Source organism: Pleurodeles waltl, chromosome 10, assembly GCF_031143425.1.
Source record: "Pleurodeles waltl isolate 20211129_DDA chromosome 10, aPleWal1.hap1.20221129, whole genome shotgun sequence".
Taxonomy (NCBI): domain Eukaryota; kingdom Metazoa; phylum Chordata; class Amphibia; order Caudata; family Salamandridae; genus Pleurodeles; species Pleurodeles waltl.
In genome coordinates this window covers 435336989-435355164 of record NC_090449.1, presented here as the reverse complement: position 1 = coordinate 435355164, position 18176 = coordinate 435336989, and the positions used below count along the sequence as shown (strand labels likewise).

The 18176-nt window shown below is 47.2% G+C and overlaps 1 protein-coding gene across 1 annotated transcript in view; it reads right to left on the bottom strand.

Annotated features, from left to right (window-relative positions):
- Positions 1-13078, bottom strand: part of PPL (periplakin) — a 453724-nt gene extending 440646 nt beyond the window's left edge. The window contains exon 1 of the mRNA XM_069210696.1: positions 12662-13078. Coding sequence (XP_069066797.1) covers positions 12662-12723 — 62 coding nt within the window. The 5' untranslated portion in view covers positions 12724-13078. The remainder of the gene's footprint in view (positions 1-12661) is intronic.
- Between the last annotated feature and the right edge of the window lie 5098 nt (positions 13079-18176).

Here is an 18176-nt window from a genome sequence, read left to right as displayed (position 1 = left end):
AATAAGATTTAGTTAAAAACGGACCTCAGTCCTAAACCCAGTCCCAACAATATCCCTGGGACTGACCCCGTTTGCGGTCACAAACTATGCAATTCGCAAAACCACAGGATTAGCGACCACAAAAAAACTTTTTTTTTACCAATTATTAAGAGTCTCTTGTGCATTGGTGTTTTGCAGTTACAAAGTCTGTGATTCAAAAAATATACGTTTTGTAATTCACTTCAAATCAGAGCGGGGAGAGGGTTTAAAACGGGAGTACCATTCTAATTACAATGTTCACATTGACATGTGTCTGTGATATGTGAGCTTAATTGCAGTTGCAAACCTCGATCATATACTGACACCTAAGCTGGAGTAGTATCGGATTTATAAAGTTGAAGTTTCCCAGTGTCGGCTTCCCTTTTGTGTATCGTGTCCTTTGGTGGAAGTAAGCGGTGGTCCACAGACCACTACATGGTCCCTAGTGCCTTCCAAAATGGAAAACATTTTTCAAAGCAGCGCCTGCTCTTTAAAAAAAAAAAGCTTTCCCCTTTGGTAATGTGAGCACAGGGATGGAGGTCTGCTCTCCCTTGCAGGCCCCCATCCCTGAGTCGTAGCCAATTACAGGGAGTCACAAATTGCGAGCTGTCTTCCTAATATTTATTAAGGACGTTGTTTTGTGACCCTTGCAAATGGACGTTTTGTGACGTCACCTATTATTACACAGACTGGATCAGAATATGACTGATGAGAATTTGCACTCACTGTTTACGACCTGCTGTACGTACCTCAGACCCCCTCAAACTTTAGCCTGATCCTAAATCAATATCTAGCCAAGCCCTATCACTAACATCAGTGCTAATGCAAACCTTACCTCTAATCCTGATTTTAATCCTCCCCAAAACAGTAACGTAACCATAAACATGGCCTGTACTGCAATCCAGCACTGACCCTTACCCTCAGCCTAATCCCATACTTTACCGCACAACATCAGTTTTGAGAAATGTTCAAGGTATTTTGTAATGTTATCTTTCACCATTAGGATTTTTGTGTTTTCATTGTCAATCTTTTTGTCAGACACCAACTGTTTGTGATGGCTTCAATGGAGTAACAGTGCCATATAGAAGTCCAAATAAAATTCATATCAGCCTGGTTCTTGCAGCCTCCAAAGGTCCCCTCTTCTGCTTTCTCAGAAAGATGGGATTGGGTGTCAGACAGAGCAGCTGGGGAGCGGGCACGGAACTTTGTAATACGAAAAGTGGCACTAAATATAGCAGCAGAAAGTCAATGTCACAACCCGGGCTGGTGGGGGTCCTTCCAGTGCAGGTCCACACCACCCTGCACATATCCACCGCTCTCAACATAACCCTCACACACTGAACATGTCCCCTTGCCATGCACATTCACCACAATACAAAAAATGCTTTCCTGTCTTGACAAGTCATGCTAGTGTTGAAAAACGTTCAAGTGCGTAAACGGGTGTATTGTGTAGGTCATTTCCGGCCTGTTTCCCATGGAACACTAGCTATTCCTGTGTCATCTCTGCTGGTGATACGCAGGGGCCTACTGTGCTGCCCTCTCCCCCGCTGTCAGTAGCTCTCCTAGAATAAGGCAGGCTTGTGGTTCTGTTTTGAGGAGCTCTGCATACTCCTATTCACACTGTACATATTCTGGAAAAACGCCCGCTCCGCAGTGGGGGGGCGCGTCCTGTTAGGACACGGGGCCTCCAAGGCCCTGGGGCACTCCCCCCCCTTTCTCCTTCTGCCGGGGGTGCTGGAGTTCGGCCGGATGTCCGCCCTGACGCCTCGCGAGGCGTTGGGGCGGAAGTCCATCCTGCAGGGGGCATGGCGTGGGGCCGACGTTCGCCGTGCGCCGGTTCTGGCTGCCGCATACTGGTGGGGGGCTATTTAATGGCCCCCCCAAGAAGGCTAGACCTTCTTTTCCGGGGTGCAGCGGCGGGACCTGGCGTGCGGCCCGCGATTGTCCCTGTATTTCCCTGTTGGTGTTCGGTCGAGGAAGCACGCAGGCGGCCCCGTTTTGTGGACCGGATCGGAGTGTACTTCTGTCGTGCCTGGTGTTCCAGTTCGGACCGGGTCGGAATATTCAGTTTGGGTGAGTCTCCGCAGGCGCGCTGTTGTGTGGGGGTGTAGCAGTAGCTCCTGCAATAGCGCGGTCCTTGGCTATACGGGGGATAGGGGAATCAAAGCCGGATTTCTCCAACAGACTGCTTTCCACGGCGAGCGCCGTGCGGGGCGGGTCGACTAGGGATTAAGGGTCACATTCCTCTGGTAAATGCTCCGGCAACTATATTGTTAGCTTCGCACAGTGGGTAGCGTAGCTATTGAGTCCTAATCAAGGTGCGTTTTTTGCTGTTTGGGATTGCTCTCGGCAGGAGTGCGGTGGCATGGGAGTAGGGTTTGTCTTCCCCGTCGAGTCCTTAGCTCGTGGCCAAGTCTAGTGCCTTTGGTGCAGGAAGCAACCCGGGACAGGGGTCCGAATTCAGCCACCGCCATTAAAGTATAAGCGCTTTGCGGGGCAGGTCGCCGGAGGCTGTCGGGGTCGCTTTGTGGGGTCCTTTGTGGTTGTTAAATTCCCATTTGTGAAGTCAGTCCCAGGGGCGCAATCGGTTAGTGCGTGTTGCTTATACAGCAATATCTGCACTGAGCCAGGCCGTGATTGGGAGCTCGTACCTCATCTGGAGTAATTGCATTATCTTTTAACTGATAACCTGCACAATTTTAACACGGTTTAATAGTGGAGGACACACATGCCCGAGGCGCCTGTAAAATTTGAGATTTTTTGGAAAAGGTTGCCTTGGTAATTCTGTGTGTTTGACTGTATTGTAACATGCCCAGTGACGAGAGGGACAGGTTTACAAGAATTCTAATTCACTAAACTTTCAGCGGTGCTATGTGCAGCGTATCGATCTACAGCGCAATTTCAGGGCAGTACTCTTGAATGCTATGTCAATCAAGCATAAGAATTCAGGGCCATGTTCCGGGGCAGTCTCCGATCTGTTTGGTCTCCCACATCTAATGCTTCCATTAGGGGCCCCGAACACGTGCCTAGGCGGGGCGCGCTCCCTGGCTTGCGAGGTGGGGCGCCAGCTGCCCTAGCAGCCTTTTGGAAGTATGGTGTTTGGTTTGGAGCGCTGTGGTTTGGGTCGCTAAAGCGCCTGCCTCATAATGAGGAGATCCTGAGGTAAAAATCTCAACGGTTCCTTGAGTATATTCTATTTTATATAGCTTCTTTACTGTCATAGTGGTTTTAATCATGGTGAGCTGATAACTGCTGCGCGTAATGGATGCTGCCAGGGATCCCTCACAGCAGTCTGGTGGCTGAGCCATACTGTGCTGGGAAGGTGTTATGACGGTCATTAAGACAGGTACCGGTGACTACGGGTACTTGGTGATCATAGGGGAGCATGTGTGGTAATTTTATGGCTACCAACCCAAAAGAGGGCACCTTTACTGTTCTAGTTCGCCCTATGGTGCTTGGTCTTAAGTGCGGAATTAGTCATGTTCAATGGAAATTGTTGTAGCAAATATGTGGACAGACACCCAACTAGGTGGTGTGCCTGTGCTGTGTTGTTCGCTAGTACGCAGCACGGTATGGTTGGGAGCTACGGAATGCTGTCGGGTAAACATTTAGCAGCAATTTTAGGCATATGGCCTATGATATGTACGCGAAACAATAGCTTTTGCTATTTGAGTAACCCCCCCCCAAAAAAAAACAAAAAAAAACACAATAGCTGATACTCTCACCATAGGCAAATGGCGGGAAGGGCGGTCTTTCCCTAGGGAAGATTTTCACTTTATTGGGTTTAGTTGCACTTTAAGGAGCTATAGCTCAGTGGCAAGGTCTAGGGCCTCTGGGGCGGCAGGGGTTTCGTAAACTGGTTGAACGATGAATCGGAGTATGGGAAGGTGGGTTCGTACCCTCGTGTGTTCTGGGCCTTGTTATGGTGTCTGATATATCGCACTGGATTTGCATGGGCAATCTAAGTTCGCCCGGACTACGCTTCCTTCTTAGTTAAGAAAGGCATTTCTCTCCTTCTTTTGGCTGGTTAATGAACAGTCACATCCTTTCATAGGTAACAACAAAATAAATAGTGCTATGAATTATCATCAAGTGCAATTACTTTTCGCGTAAGTACATTTGGTCTACAGTTTCTTTTGAACTCAGTGCTCTCCTTTGAGGTAGTTCGATCTCAGGTTAGAATCATTTCTTAATCGACACACATACTGTATGAATCCTTGGTGATGGGTCGAAATATATACTTTAACAGCATCCCTGTTCCCGAGTGTAGATTTAGCGCCTTTGTTATCAGGGGTTCACCTTCTCGGCGAAACAGACGAGACGCCTCGCTGTTTCTTAGGGAGGGACGAAAGTCCCCAGGCTGGAGGTGCTTTGTTCACAAGGGTGCTAAGGGGTGATGGGGCCTTTTCGTCGGAGCATTTCCTCATGGGAAGCAGTGGTTTGTCCTGGGTTTTTATTACACAGTCTCATCAGTTGTCCCAAAACTCTGTTAGTGACCAATACTTCCGGGAGCAGCAGGTTGGAGATACTGGTCGTGCTAATTGCTGGTCATTCTGATTCTAATGTGGATATTTGCAGGTGAAAATTCAATGAGGAGTGTATGAAGAGGGAACAAATAAAATGTTCAGTTGCTAAAGTCATGTAGGTCATGTTAGCACTGGTAAGGAACCATGCAGGCTCCAGGTGGGGTGCAGTAAGTGAGCACAGGGGTACACTGAATCCAACGTATTAATAATAAAAAATAATAATAATAATAATAATAATAATAAATAAATAAATACAAATATATATATATATATAGAACCGTCACATTCATAGGCAGGAATGCTCGGAAAAACCAATATTTCACGGGATCTCAGGTAATATGGTAGTTAATAGGTATTTGTGCCAGTGGTTATAGTACTGTTCCTTTCGGCTCATCGCTTCTCATAATTTGCAGAAGTGTGTGAGAAGTACCATCAGGTGGATGGAATGGTACAACTGAATTAGGCATAACCAATTAATAAGTATTGAATTCAATCAAGGGGTAGGTCTTCCTTGTTAGCAAACTCTAATTCGGAGAGCATGTAGGGGGCTGGGCTTGGTCGCATGCAAGCATTAATACATAGCAATAATGTATATCCCCGATTCCTGCTTTAAACTAGGGGCAGGGACGAGGTCAGCGGTTAGGCCTCACAAAAAGGCAATGTCGGCATCAAATACTCTCTTGGCACAGGAACAATTTTCCTCAGCAATAATTTGAGGGGGCATTACATATAGGTAATTTAGTGTGCCAAGTTAACATGGCTCACCGCAGGATTTGCATAGAACATGATGCTACTCTGCATCTGTCGGTGTTCTCCAACCTTTAAAGCCTGGGCAGTAGAAAAAGAACCCCAGTCATATACAGAATCTCTAAGGGGGCTCCTGGGGCTGGGATAGCTTGACCAGCTAGGGTTTGCATTATTACCTGTAGGCACAGCCGGGGCGCGTGCACTACCAGCACTTAAGGAAGGTCTGGCAAGAAATAGGGTGGGAAGGATCCGTAGCACCCTGATGGTGCCACAATGTCTGCATCTTAGGTAACTAGCAATGGGAGCTGGTAGTTGGAGCTTCTGTTGACCTTTGGTTGCATCGCGGGGTGAAAAGCTGAAACACGAACATATTTCATTGCCTTAGTGGCTCGAATTGAGGGGGATGGGGGCTCCTGCCCCGGGCCACCCTATCTCTCACCTATGGCGGGTGAGTTACCTAATCATTTGGGAGCCCATCCGTTCATCCTTTTGAGGTCAGAACAATGAATACCAATTTTACAGTAACCAAGCTACTGTGAGTCCGTAAATGAATCAGGCAATTCAAAGAGGTATCCGTATGATACCTATTTAGTTCCTTGCCCTTGGGTTCATAGGTATGTTTGGCAAATACATATCTCTTCGTTCCGTGAATTGGCACTGTTTCTTCATGGTGGTGTTGGCAGAGGGGCACCGATGTGCGCCAGCATGACTGCACTCACATCTCATGTGTCATTGCACAGCTTACACGAGCCCCTCCCTTCTCGAGCCTTGGGGCTCCTTTCCCTGCCCAATGCAAGCCTAGCGGGGCATAGCAAACCCTCGCTGAGTCAATTGCAGGTTGTCTCTCTCTCCCTCATCTTATCGGGCCGTCTCTCTCTCGCCCTGTCCCTGGAACCCCCGTGGTCCCCTCCCTAGGAGGCCTGTTCCGGCCAGAACCCTATGATGCTTCAGCAACATTCTACTGAGACCACGGCAACCAGCTGCTCATTTGACTTAAAGGCATCCTGTTGGTGGGCAGTTGTAATCTGTAAGGCAGCAACCCCCATTTCCTGTTGGAGAGGTGTGCGCTTCCTCAGCAAGGTTTTCCTTCACACGGGTGAAGATGAACGGGTTCGGTATTGGCTCTCTTCAGACAGGGCGGCGGACTCAAGAATAACTGCAGCCCCCAACTGGTTATTTGTCGGTCATTTCTTCAAGGGGCGGCTGCCGTGGCGGCAAACGCCGGTATGTTCTCAGGGGAAGCAGGAGCAAGCGGCTAGGGGCCCCCTGTCTGCTGCTGGCGTTGTATTCAGCCGGTGATGCATTGGCAAATGCTATTTCTGCTTCGCTTATGCTCGCTTCTGTAAAACACACTCATGCTTGTTTTCTTCTGTTTCAGTAACAGGACGGTTTATGAGTGCTCAGTCACTCCTTTGTCTGGCAGGCGGCTTACAGGTTGCCTCCGCTCCGTAAGCCCATGCCGGCATGGGCTGCGCGGCATACACAGTGGTGATCGTCGGGGTGAGAGTCGCTCACCTACAACGACTGGTCCTGAAGGTGGAGGGGGGCGGGGGACTTCTGTTCCCAGACCTCTTTGCCGTATACAGGTGAGACTTGGTCATGGAAGGGTAAGCCTACCATGGTACTGCCCCGGTTCAGGGCATACGGAGAATACCCCACACAGGGTTAGTGGTGGTTCAGTCAGATGCTAAGAACAGGGTGCATATCTCTGATGTGGGCACGGACCGATGCAGTGAGGTCATTGGGGCCTTTTTCCCATGGTTCCTTTTTGATGGGGAGGGCGAAGGACTCTGGGCCCCTGGTCGCCCTCAACGCTGCCCGGGCCCAGGGCGTCTATGGATTATCCCCTACAAACTGCTGAAAGGCACGCACATGTTTCACAGCGACCAGGTTCATTTATCTGACGAAGGAACCAACCAATTTATCCGTGACATGTGGGGTTTTGCCTGCAGCCTCTTTTTGGGTGGGGAGGGCGAAGGACCTTTTGGGCCCTGGTCGCCCTTGTGGCGGAAATTGAGATAAGAAATGTGACTAGAAACAATAGGAGGGGGTCCCCAAGGTGGGGCCCCCAGGAGGACATCTGGGATAGGATCCTGAAGTTCTGAGCCAACCAGCGGATGTACACACCAGATCAGGGGGTAAGAGACCTCAGATCGCTGGGGGAGAACATGGGGCTCCAGCTCTTGGCTCCCCCCATTACACCCCAGGGCTGATTTGTGTTTGGAGGGGGGGCGGAACCCGAAACTGGAGGACAAGGTACAGTGTAGTCAGGGTAACCGTCCCTCCTATGGATACAGGTGAGACATGGGTCACCTGTGTGGTCCAAATGGTGGTTCAGGACAAGAAGGGATCCTGTCAGATTGGTTATGGTCACAAGAATTTCTCAGTAACATGTAAATAAAAATGTTTTCTTTGTTGACTAACCTTGCTATACTTGCTATTTGATGTTTGGCTTGTTGAAGTTATGAGTTATTTTGAATTATGTCTTTTTGAAAATAAAAGATACTTCTTCCAACGAATAGAGCTTGTCGTCTCGTGTATTCCTGGCGGAGGGAGTGTGGGCCGTTATGGAGGCCTCCGGGTCCTAACACTCATGAGTATGTTCTCCTCACACTGCCTATGCCAATCACGGAGTACCTGCCCCAGACTCCCAGCCTGACCTTGTGATGGCAGAACCCCGGCCTCCGTCACCTCTGTACCTTCTCATTGTGTACTCACTGCTTCGCCCCGTACGTGTGTTGTACTCTCTGGTGCTTCTCACAATATGCTTTTAGTTCATCCTTTATGAACCCACTCTCCCTGCACAGTCCCTCTAACTGCACATACCTCGTTACTTTGAATGGGAAGCTCTCATCCCATCTACATAACGCACTTTTGCCTTTTCTAGGTCTGTAATTAACCGATTTTAACATTATTCAGTTCATTATACTGAATTTACCGACCTCGGAATGATAGAAAGCTTAGTCTACCATGCCAAGATTCGAACTCATTACTTACGTCACTCCTAATTTTGTCAGCTGATTCACCTGTGGATACCCATCAGTGTGCGCATACCTCTCACTCTCCATGCTGCAATAATCATACAGCTGATGTGTACCCTTCACCGTTCCTTAGCTCTGCATTTGAACCCCCCACCCCACCATTCTGCAACGTCACGCCCCCTGCTCTGAGCAGGAATGCACGCTGCAGCTATCTCACCTTCCTTGTATGTCATGCCTTGACAACAATCCCTTTTTATATTCAAAGGCTCTCTTCTTTAAAGATTTGAATGGATGTTTTTGCACACCTGGGCTTTGACAACATGCTATCCAAGGTCCTACCAGATGGGGGCCCTCTATGTGCCTTCATCAGAGTATTGCCACGGAGTGACTTTGCCAGTCCGCCTACATTGCTGTCACTGGTGGAACCAGCCTCACTAGTGGGCGGGCTGTTAAGGGGTGGATATATATCTGCACAACGTTTTCCAAACTCCATCTGTGGATCTTAGGAGGACACATTTGTTTCAACAAGTTTTATTCAGAGTCATCAAACAGGGACAAAGTTTTTAGAAAAAATAAGAAATTTGGCCAAAATTGTTAGTAAATCAATAGATGGCTCATCCTTTCTCCTAATGGTGACTACACAGGCACTAACTCCGACTTTGCAAAAAATGAATAAATGTGCAGACAACTTTTCACATATATAAAGAATTCTGTTGGTACAATGCTTGAGATTGTGGTTAGTAACACAAGAACAACGGTCGGTAGCTTACATTCTGTACATTCATCCTTATATTCAGCAGTTTAACATGACCAAGTTCACAAGAGGACACCACCTAGAGACAGTTTATATGGGTACGAACATGGGTTGTACAATGGGTTGGTATAAAATGTAGACATTTAAAAAAAGTGGCGAGATACTCCTTCATAAAGGTGGTGGCAATATCTCCTAAAACAAAAATAGGAGACATTGTACATAAGCATTAGAAATATGGAGCGAATCATGAGTATCTACAGGGTTCACAGAGAGAGCCGGTAACTTAGATATTTGGAAGAACAATTTTGAAGAAGTGAAGTAGGCATTAATCGAATAAATGACAAAACGTCCTAGACGCAAACGATAAGTGGGCTGAATAAAGTAATGTGAGTCGATGATAAAGAAGACTTTGTGTAGAGAGGACCAGCAGCATGTTTATAGGCAGAGCACCGAAACCATTGGGTGGGAGAAAGGCTTCCTCAGACATTACAAGCGTCTTGACTAAGGAGTTAGGGAATGCGAAAAAAACGCGTTAAAGAGGAGGAAAGCAACCACAGAGGAAGACATCTCAAAGCCTATGTTTAAATACGCAGTTTTCTTTTTACCTATAAACAGATTTATGCACCATGTTTAAAGCAGGGGTCGAAGGGGAATTCCTGAGGATAGGGGGCATTCGATGCATGACCTAAAAAGGACCTGGAAAGGGTGCTCTTTTTGACCCGAGGGCGCCAAGTATGAATTTTTTGTCAGCTTCTAAGAATTCCAGGTCCACGCGATCTCTTCAATTTCGGTGTTAAGTATCTAGGGCTAAAAAGGTTTAGCACTTCATGTGTTGCTCCTTTCCATTTAGAAATGCTATTATGAGATATATGGCACTATATATAGGTATATTGTCTGTATGGGGGAGGAATACACAGTGAGAGAGCTTCTAACCTTTCCACTGGTGATGCTCTCCACAAGCTCAAGTCCTATGGTAACTAGTATCATTTTGGGATGATTTGTGGTTTCTAAACGGGGGCACCCAAACCCCGCCCTTCAAAGTGGGAAAGCCTGTCAGCTTTCTTCTACCCTTGCAGCTTCGGTTGAATCTTTAAAAAAAACTCTCTGCACTGAGGTGGGCAAACTTACTGGTCTCCCTATGCTCTCACGGCCTGTTAGTTGTGGAGTGCAATGTGTGCACTGTGAAATATAACTGGTGAATTTTAGCAGATTTATGCATTTGAGCCAAACCCATAAAGTGGTCCTTAACTGCATGTATTTTCAGCGATAGCAGTGCCTAAGCAGACACAGGGAGTGCAGAATACTATTCATTACCCTTGTTGAGTAAGGAGCCATAACCCCTGAGATATGATGGAAGTCTTCTGTGGGTCATGTTGCCACTCCCTCAGCACTGATAGTAAATAGCCTACTACATTGGTGGTTTGTGCCACAATGTTTTGTCCGATACTTCACCAGTACAAGAGCATATGCTTATTGCACCAGCCCAAAGTGTGAGCAGTGACGTCTAAAGGCATGTAGGCCCAGAAGGTCCACACCCATCTCCCCTCTCCTGTGGTAATAATGTAGACTTTCACCCTTACACTGTAATGTAGTCACAAATAACTCCATCGACTGACTCTGCATGCACTACTACACTCACTCCAAATAACATGGTTTATTGGTCGGTGTTAATTTTCACTGGTCGAATATCTCTTACTCTGCCTACCTATACATATAGAGAGATACCAGAGGAATTATTTACTTCTAAATAAATCTTCTCTCTCTCACGCACACAATCTGTAGTGGTGGGGGTTAAATCACCTATGTAATCTTATTTAGTTTGGTTTTCTTTCGGTGTCTGTTCGGCATCTCTAGTATAAGTTAGTTCTAGAGTCTGACTGAAGGGGTGAGGAGAGAAGAGAAGAAGCCCGAAGGTGGTTATGGGTGTGGTGTGATCCGCCCGTAAGCGCACCTGAACACTAGAATGACTAATTTGTCATAGATCCCTATTGCATAAAGACCCGGTCTGCCGGTCTGTAGGTCAAGGCAGTGGCCAGAAAATTCAAATAACTCCCTTCTCCCACTTTGAACTCTGACGTAGAAACAATAAGGAAATGAAGCATGCAAGCTGGACCATCCTTAGAAGGGGTTTGCTTCAACGTTCTATATAGATTTCCATCCGTCTCCATCCTTTCAGATTTCCATCCATCGTCTCTTCCACCCATCCGTCCATTATTTCACCCATAATTCTTGCATTCCAGAGCCAGTCCATCCCCCGCCTTTTCACTCTTCCATATATTTTTTCATTCTTCCATCCATCCTTTCACTCTTTCTTCTTTTCAGCGGTACTTTCCTCCCTTTTCACCTTTACTTCTTTTCTTTACTGCCCCGTCCCTGCTTTCAACCTTCCTTCCACGCCTTTCACATTTTCTTCCCTCTTTTCTATGTACCTGTTTTCTTTCTCATCGCTGTCTATCATACTCACGTTTGTTTCTGCCCCACTGGTTTAGTTTTTGCCCATTTTTGACATCTCTATTTCTAATTGAAACGTCAGATGATTCTTTACTGTCATCTTCGACCTGCAGCCAAGAGCGCATAAATAACTGACGTTTCAGTGACTCATCGGCAACCTCAGCTCTGCTGCTGGAGTAGGGTGGGGAGGCGGGAGTTTCATGACGCCCCTGCTGTACGCCCTCTGAACTGTGAACACTGAGGGTGCAGGTAAAAATTGAGATTGTTCTTAAGAATGTATGCAATGCAGTCCATTTTCAGACGGGCGCGGCCCTTGTGCACAAAGAGTTCAAAGCCTCCCTCCCACCTAATGGTTGAATGCAGGCGGGGCTGGGCTGCTTCGAAGAGTTTGGACAATAGTGGCCGCACCCAACAGAGAGAAGAGGTATATTGTCAACAAGGAGGGGTAGAGTCCACCCTATTCTGCACACAGCCGCCCTCTCCCCGCCCCTTGATTTGTCACAAGCAAGCAGGGGTCTCTTTCCGTATGTGGCTGGTAAGGTGGTTCGGCGAGTTAAAGCATCTAAGACACAGGCTGTCTCAGTCTTTCATCCTTCAGAGGGCAATGGGATCGGTACCAATGAGTTATGTCATAGTTACAGGTCTCCTCCCACGGTGAAACCTACTTGGTTGACACGTAATGCTGTCCGTGTACACTACTGCATAGTGTGCACTACCAAAGACTAACGACCGCCACTTGTGCAGAGACCACAATTGCAAGTATACACAGTCTATCGATACAAACATGCAATAGCATCCTAGTAGCGCACGGGGTATCAGCTGTGTCCACACTAGCGCCACACCTGTGTCAAAACCGGCCCTTGAAAAGCATTGTGCAGACAGTTGCTCCTGGAGTTAACAGACAATCGTCACAAGAGTACACAGACAAGTATCACAAATATGGAGACCGCCCTTAAACCCCGATCACACGCGTTAGAAGCAGCGAACAAACCAAATACGAATGCGATTCGCAAAAGTAAGTTAGAGGGAGAGGCAGGCGTAGAGAAGTCGGAAGATAGGAACAGAGTGAAGATGCAACGCGCGGAGACTGCTGATGTTCGTGCCTTTAGCCGCTACCTATGTACAGACGCTCAGAATTCTCACGATTTCCAAGTCTCTGCTCCCGGGGCACACACAGTACTCACGCCTTGGGCTGGACGGTGGGGCTGTATTTGCCCGTAGTCCGCTTCTTGAAGAGGGAGGTCATCCTGTCTGCACCGGTGCTGGGGTGGGGAGTTCGGCAAGGCTCTGTGTGGTTGAGGCGGGGGAAGGAGAGTACTGGGCGAGCGGGGCCCGAGGCAGAGTTACTGAAATAATCCCCAGTGCAGGTGAACCCTGGCGCAGCAGTTGTCGACAGCCTCCTGCTCCGGTGTGCAGCTCTTCCCTCCTGCAGGTACCGAATCTGCACAGCACACTGTGCTCTGCCGTGCCAGCTCGAGGGCTGCTGCCGATGGGCTGGGCCGGGTTCTCCCACTCGAGGGAGGTCGGCTTGGGCTGCCCTACCTACCGCAGGGCCCCTGAGAGCAGGCGGAGTCGGCTCCGGTAGTCCGGCCCTCTCTGGATCTAGTTACCGAGCAAAGAGCCCAAAATAAAAGGGAGTGTGTGTGAGAGAGAGACTGACAGAGAGAGACTATACCTCTGTGTTAGCGCGATAATACCTCTGTTTGTGTGTAGGCAAGAGTCAGGGCAGGCACAGGCTACGTCTCAGAAAATAATGTTTGCCTGTGAGTGGCGGTGTATGTGCCTACCCACTCACGGGTGATTGTGAGCTCTGTCCGTCTGTGAGTACGCATTTGTTGGTGGGTGTGCGTATGTGTACCTGTTCGTGCAGCTCTTTCTCTACTTATCCGCCCACAGTTTCTGAGTTGCCGTATTGTGTGCGTGTGTATGTGTGTCTCTCTCCACCAATCCCTGTCTTCACGACCAGTGACCGGCGGCAGCACCGGAATATCGTTCAGCTGTAATTCGGCTTTTTTTTAAAAAAACTGAAATTTTATTACATTTTGGCACAAAAACATAAACGTTATCACGACTATATTTATATATAATATTTCTATAACAGGGGAGTTTTATTGTTCCTTCCTTTGATGAGGTGGATTACAGTCTTGCAAAGTCAACATAGAATCTAATGTTGAATGTTGCTAGAGATCGATTAGCACCATCTCGGTGGGTTATTATTATTTACATGGAATCGAATATGATCTTACACTGTTTTTCTTGCCAAAACCCCTCTTTCTAAAAAAAATTAAAGTAAACAAATGCAACTTAAATCAGTTTGAGAGAAGAGTACAGTATTTTGTTAAAACGCCTCAGTTGGTTAATCTGATCCCTTAAAATGTCTGCGTGTATAACCAGACGGTCCTAGACCAGACTCCTGTTAGGTGCACTGGGAAATAGTGGTAGGTGTATTTATAGTGCTACAATGCCCCAGCCTGAGACTGAAGGTCCTGCCAATATACAAGCCATTATTTTAAATTCGTAATTTCAGAAATCCTATTTTAAACAAATCCCCACCTCAGTCTTTGCCCTGACAATGTAATTTTATACTATAAACAGAGAAAGTGGTGGGGGAGGGTGGGTGTGTGAGAGAGTGTGTCTGCATGTGCGTAGGGGACAGGGTAGGGGGCAATAGCGTCATTATTTTTGATGCAATTGATGTACTCTGCAGGAGTAGTGCCAACATTTTGGCACTACTTGTGCAGAGTACATAGGGGCCTATTGTATTCAATGACATGCCCCCCGTTTAACGCCCGCTCCGAGCAGGCGTTAAACGTGACAAAAAAATGGTGCAAGGAAATCTCTGAGATTTCGTTGAGCCATTTCTTCGCCCCCTCCCTCAAACGGGAAAACTCCCCCTTTGCATACATTATGCCTGGCGCAGGCATAATGCTGTGCAAAAGGTTACAAAGTGTCACAATGCTTGCATTGCACCACTTTGTAAATATGGTGCAGCATTTCTGGCCATCTAACGCCACATTAGCATACAAAAAATGACTCTAACGTGTTGTTAGGATGGCGCTAGGGGCTTTTAATCATTCCATAAGAATCTGGTGTACAGTCTGCAGATGTGCCGGGGGCAGCAGGGAGGAGGGGATTGGCAGGAGTGGTGTAAGCCTATGGCCTCCACCACCCAGGCAGAGCACTGTCCACTCTATTTAGAGGTCTCAACCTGCCTGGGCAGGATTTTTGTTTTGTGAAGACATCCCCTTTCAAAGCATTGTAGATTTGCTGAAAGGGTGCCATTTTTAAAACACCTAAAACGAAACTTCGAAGTATTGAGAAAATAAACTGTCAAAGTAGGAGTCTGTTTTCTCACTACAATACACAGGTGGCCTGGCATACAGGGAGCTTTCGCTGTGTGTGTGGGAACCATTCTACATTTTCCCTGCCTGTTTCTACCATTCCTCGTGCAGGTAAAATGCATGATGGTAGTCCCACCGTGATCAGCATAGGACTTGGCAACCCCTAGACAGATGGACCACCAGGTCAGAGGTTTACACCAGCAAAGGCAGGAAAGGTTCCACTTGTGTAAGCACAGCCCTTATGGCAACTCTAAATAGAACTGACAGTTTGACTGGGCGTAAGATCTATTATGTTATGAGGGTGCTCCCCGCTCTGCCAAAGTCTGAATGAGGCCCTTGGTTTCATCTATGTCTTTGCTCCTGGTGCCTTGAAGCTGCCATCATGATGTATATAGTGCTAAATAAAACACCAACAGTTATCTGATAAACAGCAAGACATCATTCTTTAGAGAGTAGGAAAGGCTACACGTATGTATGTATGTATATATGTACATGGTCTGAGAATACATTTTCTTTACAATAACTTGTTCCACATGCTTCTTTTATTCTTCAAAGTATATTGCCATAGCCTAACAGCTAACATGTGTTTCAAGACTCTGGCGGTCATTCTGACCCTGGCGGTCTTTGACCGCCAGGGCGGAGGACCGCGGGAGCACCGCCGACAGGCCGGCGGTGCTCCAATGGGGATTCCGACCGCGGCGGTAAAGCCGCAGTCAGACCGGCACCACTGGCGGGCTCCCGCCAGTGTACCGCCGCCCCATTGAATCCTCCACGGCGGCGCAGCTTGCTGCACCGCCGCGGGGATTCCGACCCCCCCTACCGCCATCCAGATCCCGGCATCCGGATGGCGGTAGGGGGGGTCGCGGGGCCCCTGGGGGCCCCTGCAGTGCCCATGCCACTGGCATGGGCATTGCAGGGGCCCCCGTAAGAGGGCCCCTACATGTATTTCACTGTCTGCTGCGCAGACAGTGAAATACGCGACGGGTGCAACTGCACCCGTCGCACAGCTTCCACTCCGCCGGCTCGATTCCGAGCCGGCTTCATCGTGGAAGCCTCTTTCCCGCTGGGCTGGCGGGCGGTCTGAAGGCGACCGCCCGCCAGCCCAGCGGGAAAGTCAGAATTACCGCCGCGGTCTTTCGACCGCGGAACGGTAATCTGACGGCGGGACTTTGGCGGGCGGCCTCCGCCGCCCGCCAAGGTCAGAATGAGGGCCTCTGTCTCTTCTTCAGGGCTGTTTAAACAAAAACTAATATACACAGAACTCGTAAGAAGGTGGATTCTTTACTTGATATATTATTATTAATATAAGAAGGATGTGGAACAAGGTATTGTAAAGGAAATTCTTTATTATTATTATTAGTTATTTATTATTTCGATTACAAATTTTGCTCCATAAAAACAACAATAAAAACAACAACAATTCATACAGTATCAAACAATCACAATAAATACTTTATATAAAAATCTACAATGGTAAAAACACCTATTTAAAAGTCACCCACCAATATACCCCTAATAGAGGCAGCAGCACACAAAAATGTGCTCACATTAAGAATGGCCCATTTCCCTTGTAGTATTTGTAAATGTAACAAGGCCAGCCTCATCTACCTAAACCCCCTTCCCTTAAACAAGGTAATGGTGAACCGAGTCCTTGGGCATGATAATGTTTACAAAAAAAACATACAATGTAGTGTATCCTGATCTGAAAATGGGTCACAATTGCAAAGACCCAAACTCGAAAGATCATAACAACCACTGATGCAAGCAACAAGTGAAGCAGGTTCAACCTAAATCCAGTTAATAGACATCTTTCCTTGTTACTCTTCAGCTCCAAGTCCCAGGTGGTAGTAGTCAATAAATATTGACGGACAGAGTTTTTAGATAACTCAACGTCTTCTCTAAATACTCAGGCTCTCTCCTTAAAGGTAACCTTAACCCAACTCAAATCCTTATTGATAATACCATCATGGTTAAGAAGGATCTCCTCGCGGCTCAAACTACTGAAAGTCCCCTTTAAATACTTAAACCAGGGATTTTTTAAATACTTTAGTCAACTGTAAACAATCTTTCACGATCTATTTAATCCCAACTCTTCCTTACCCCATAGCCTTATCCAAGATAACAAAAGTCGCACTGTGATCAAGTCACACAGGTACTTAATCCCCAATTCCTCATGAACTACAAAGTTAGAGGTACTGCATAGGGTACAGACTGTCTTAGTATATTTTTGTTAAGTTTTACATGCGCTGGTTATGTACCAATGCTCTGCGAATAGTGCTAGGCAGATTCCTGATATCCTTATCTTATTCATGTATGTAAGTATATTTATGATATTTATGCAATGGAAACCAAGGCAAATAGCAGCAGAGCACTGTACAGGGTGAAAGACAAGCATAAAGGTAATGAGTGATAGGAGCAGTAGCAGTTCATGAACAGTTAATAAATTGTGATGTAGTGTTCTTCAAAGATGTATCTTCAACTCTTTCCTAAAATGGAATAGCGTTGGAACTTTTCTGGTGGAAATGGGGACGTTATTCCAGATTGAGGGTAAATAGATGGAAAAGTCCTGCTGCCTTGCTTTTTTTGTTTTTACACTTGTTGGTCACCAGAATGGTATTGGGGTGGCAATTCCATGATCTTAGACATGTTACATGGCCATGTTCGGAGTTAATATTGTGACGCTACACATAGGTAGTGACCTATGTGCAGTGCACGCATGTAATGGTGTCCCCGTACTCACAAAGTTCGGGGAATTTGCCCTGAACGATGTGGGGGCACCTTGGCTAGTGCCAGGGTGCCCACACACTAAGTAACTTGGCACCCAACCTTCACCAAGTGAGGGTTAGACATATAGGTGACTTATAAGTTACTTATGTGCAGTGAAAAATGGCTGTGAAATAACGTGGACGTTATTTCATTCAGGCTGCAGTGGCAGGCCTGTATAAGAATTGTCTGAGCTCCCTATGGTTGGCAAAAGAAATGCTGCAGCCCATAGGGATCTCCTGGAACTCTAATACCCTGGTTGCCTAAGTACCATATACAAGGGAATTATATGGCTAGCAGGACCCCAGTGACACAAGGGCAAAAACAAACATACACACAGTGAAAATAGGGGTAACATGCCAGGCAAGATGGTACTTTCCTACAGAGAGAACTTGATGGTGGAAGGGAGGGGTTGGGAGGTGGGTCGGGGCCTCATGGGTTTGGGACAGGGGTCGAAGAACAGGGGAAAGGGCAAAGTAAGTCAAACAAAAAAACTTTCTTAGGTAAAAGTGGATGGTCAGCCGAAGGGGGTGGGGATTTGGAGTGAGTGGTTGTCGGCCATGTTGATGTGGATATCACGGGTGTGTTCATATGG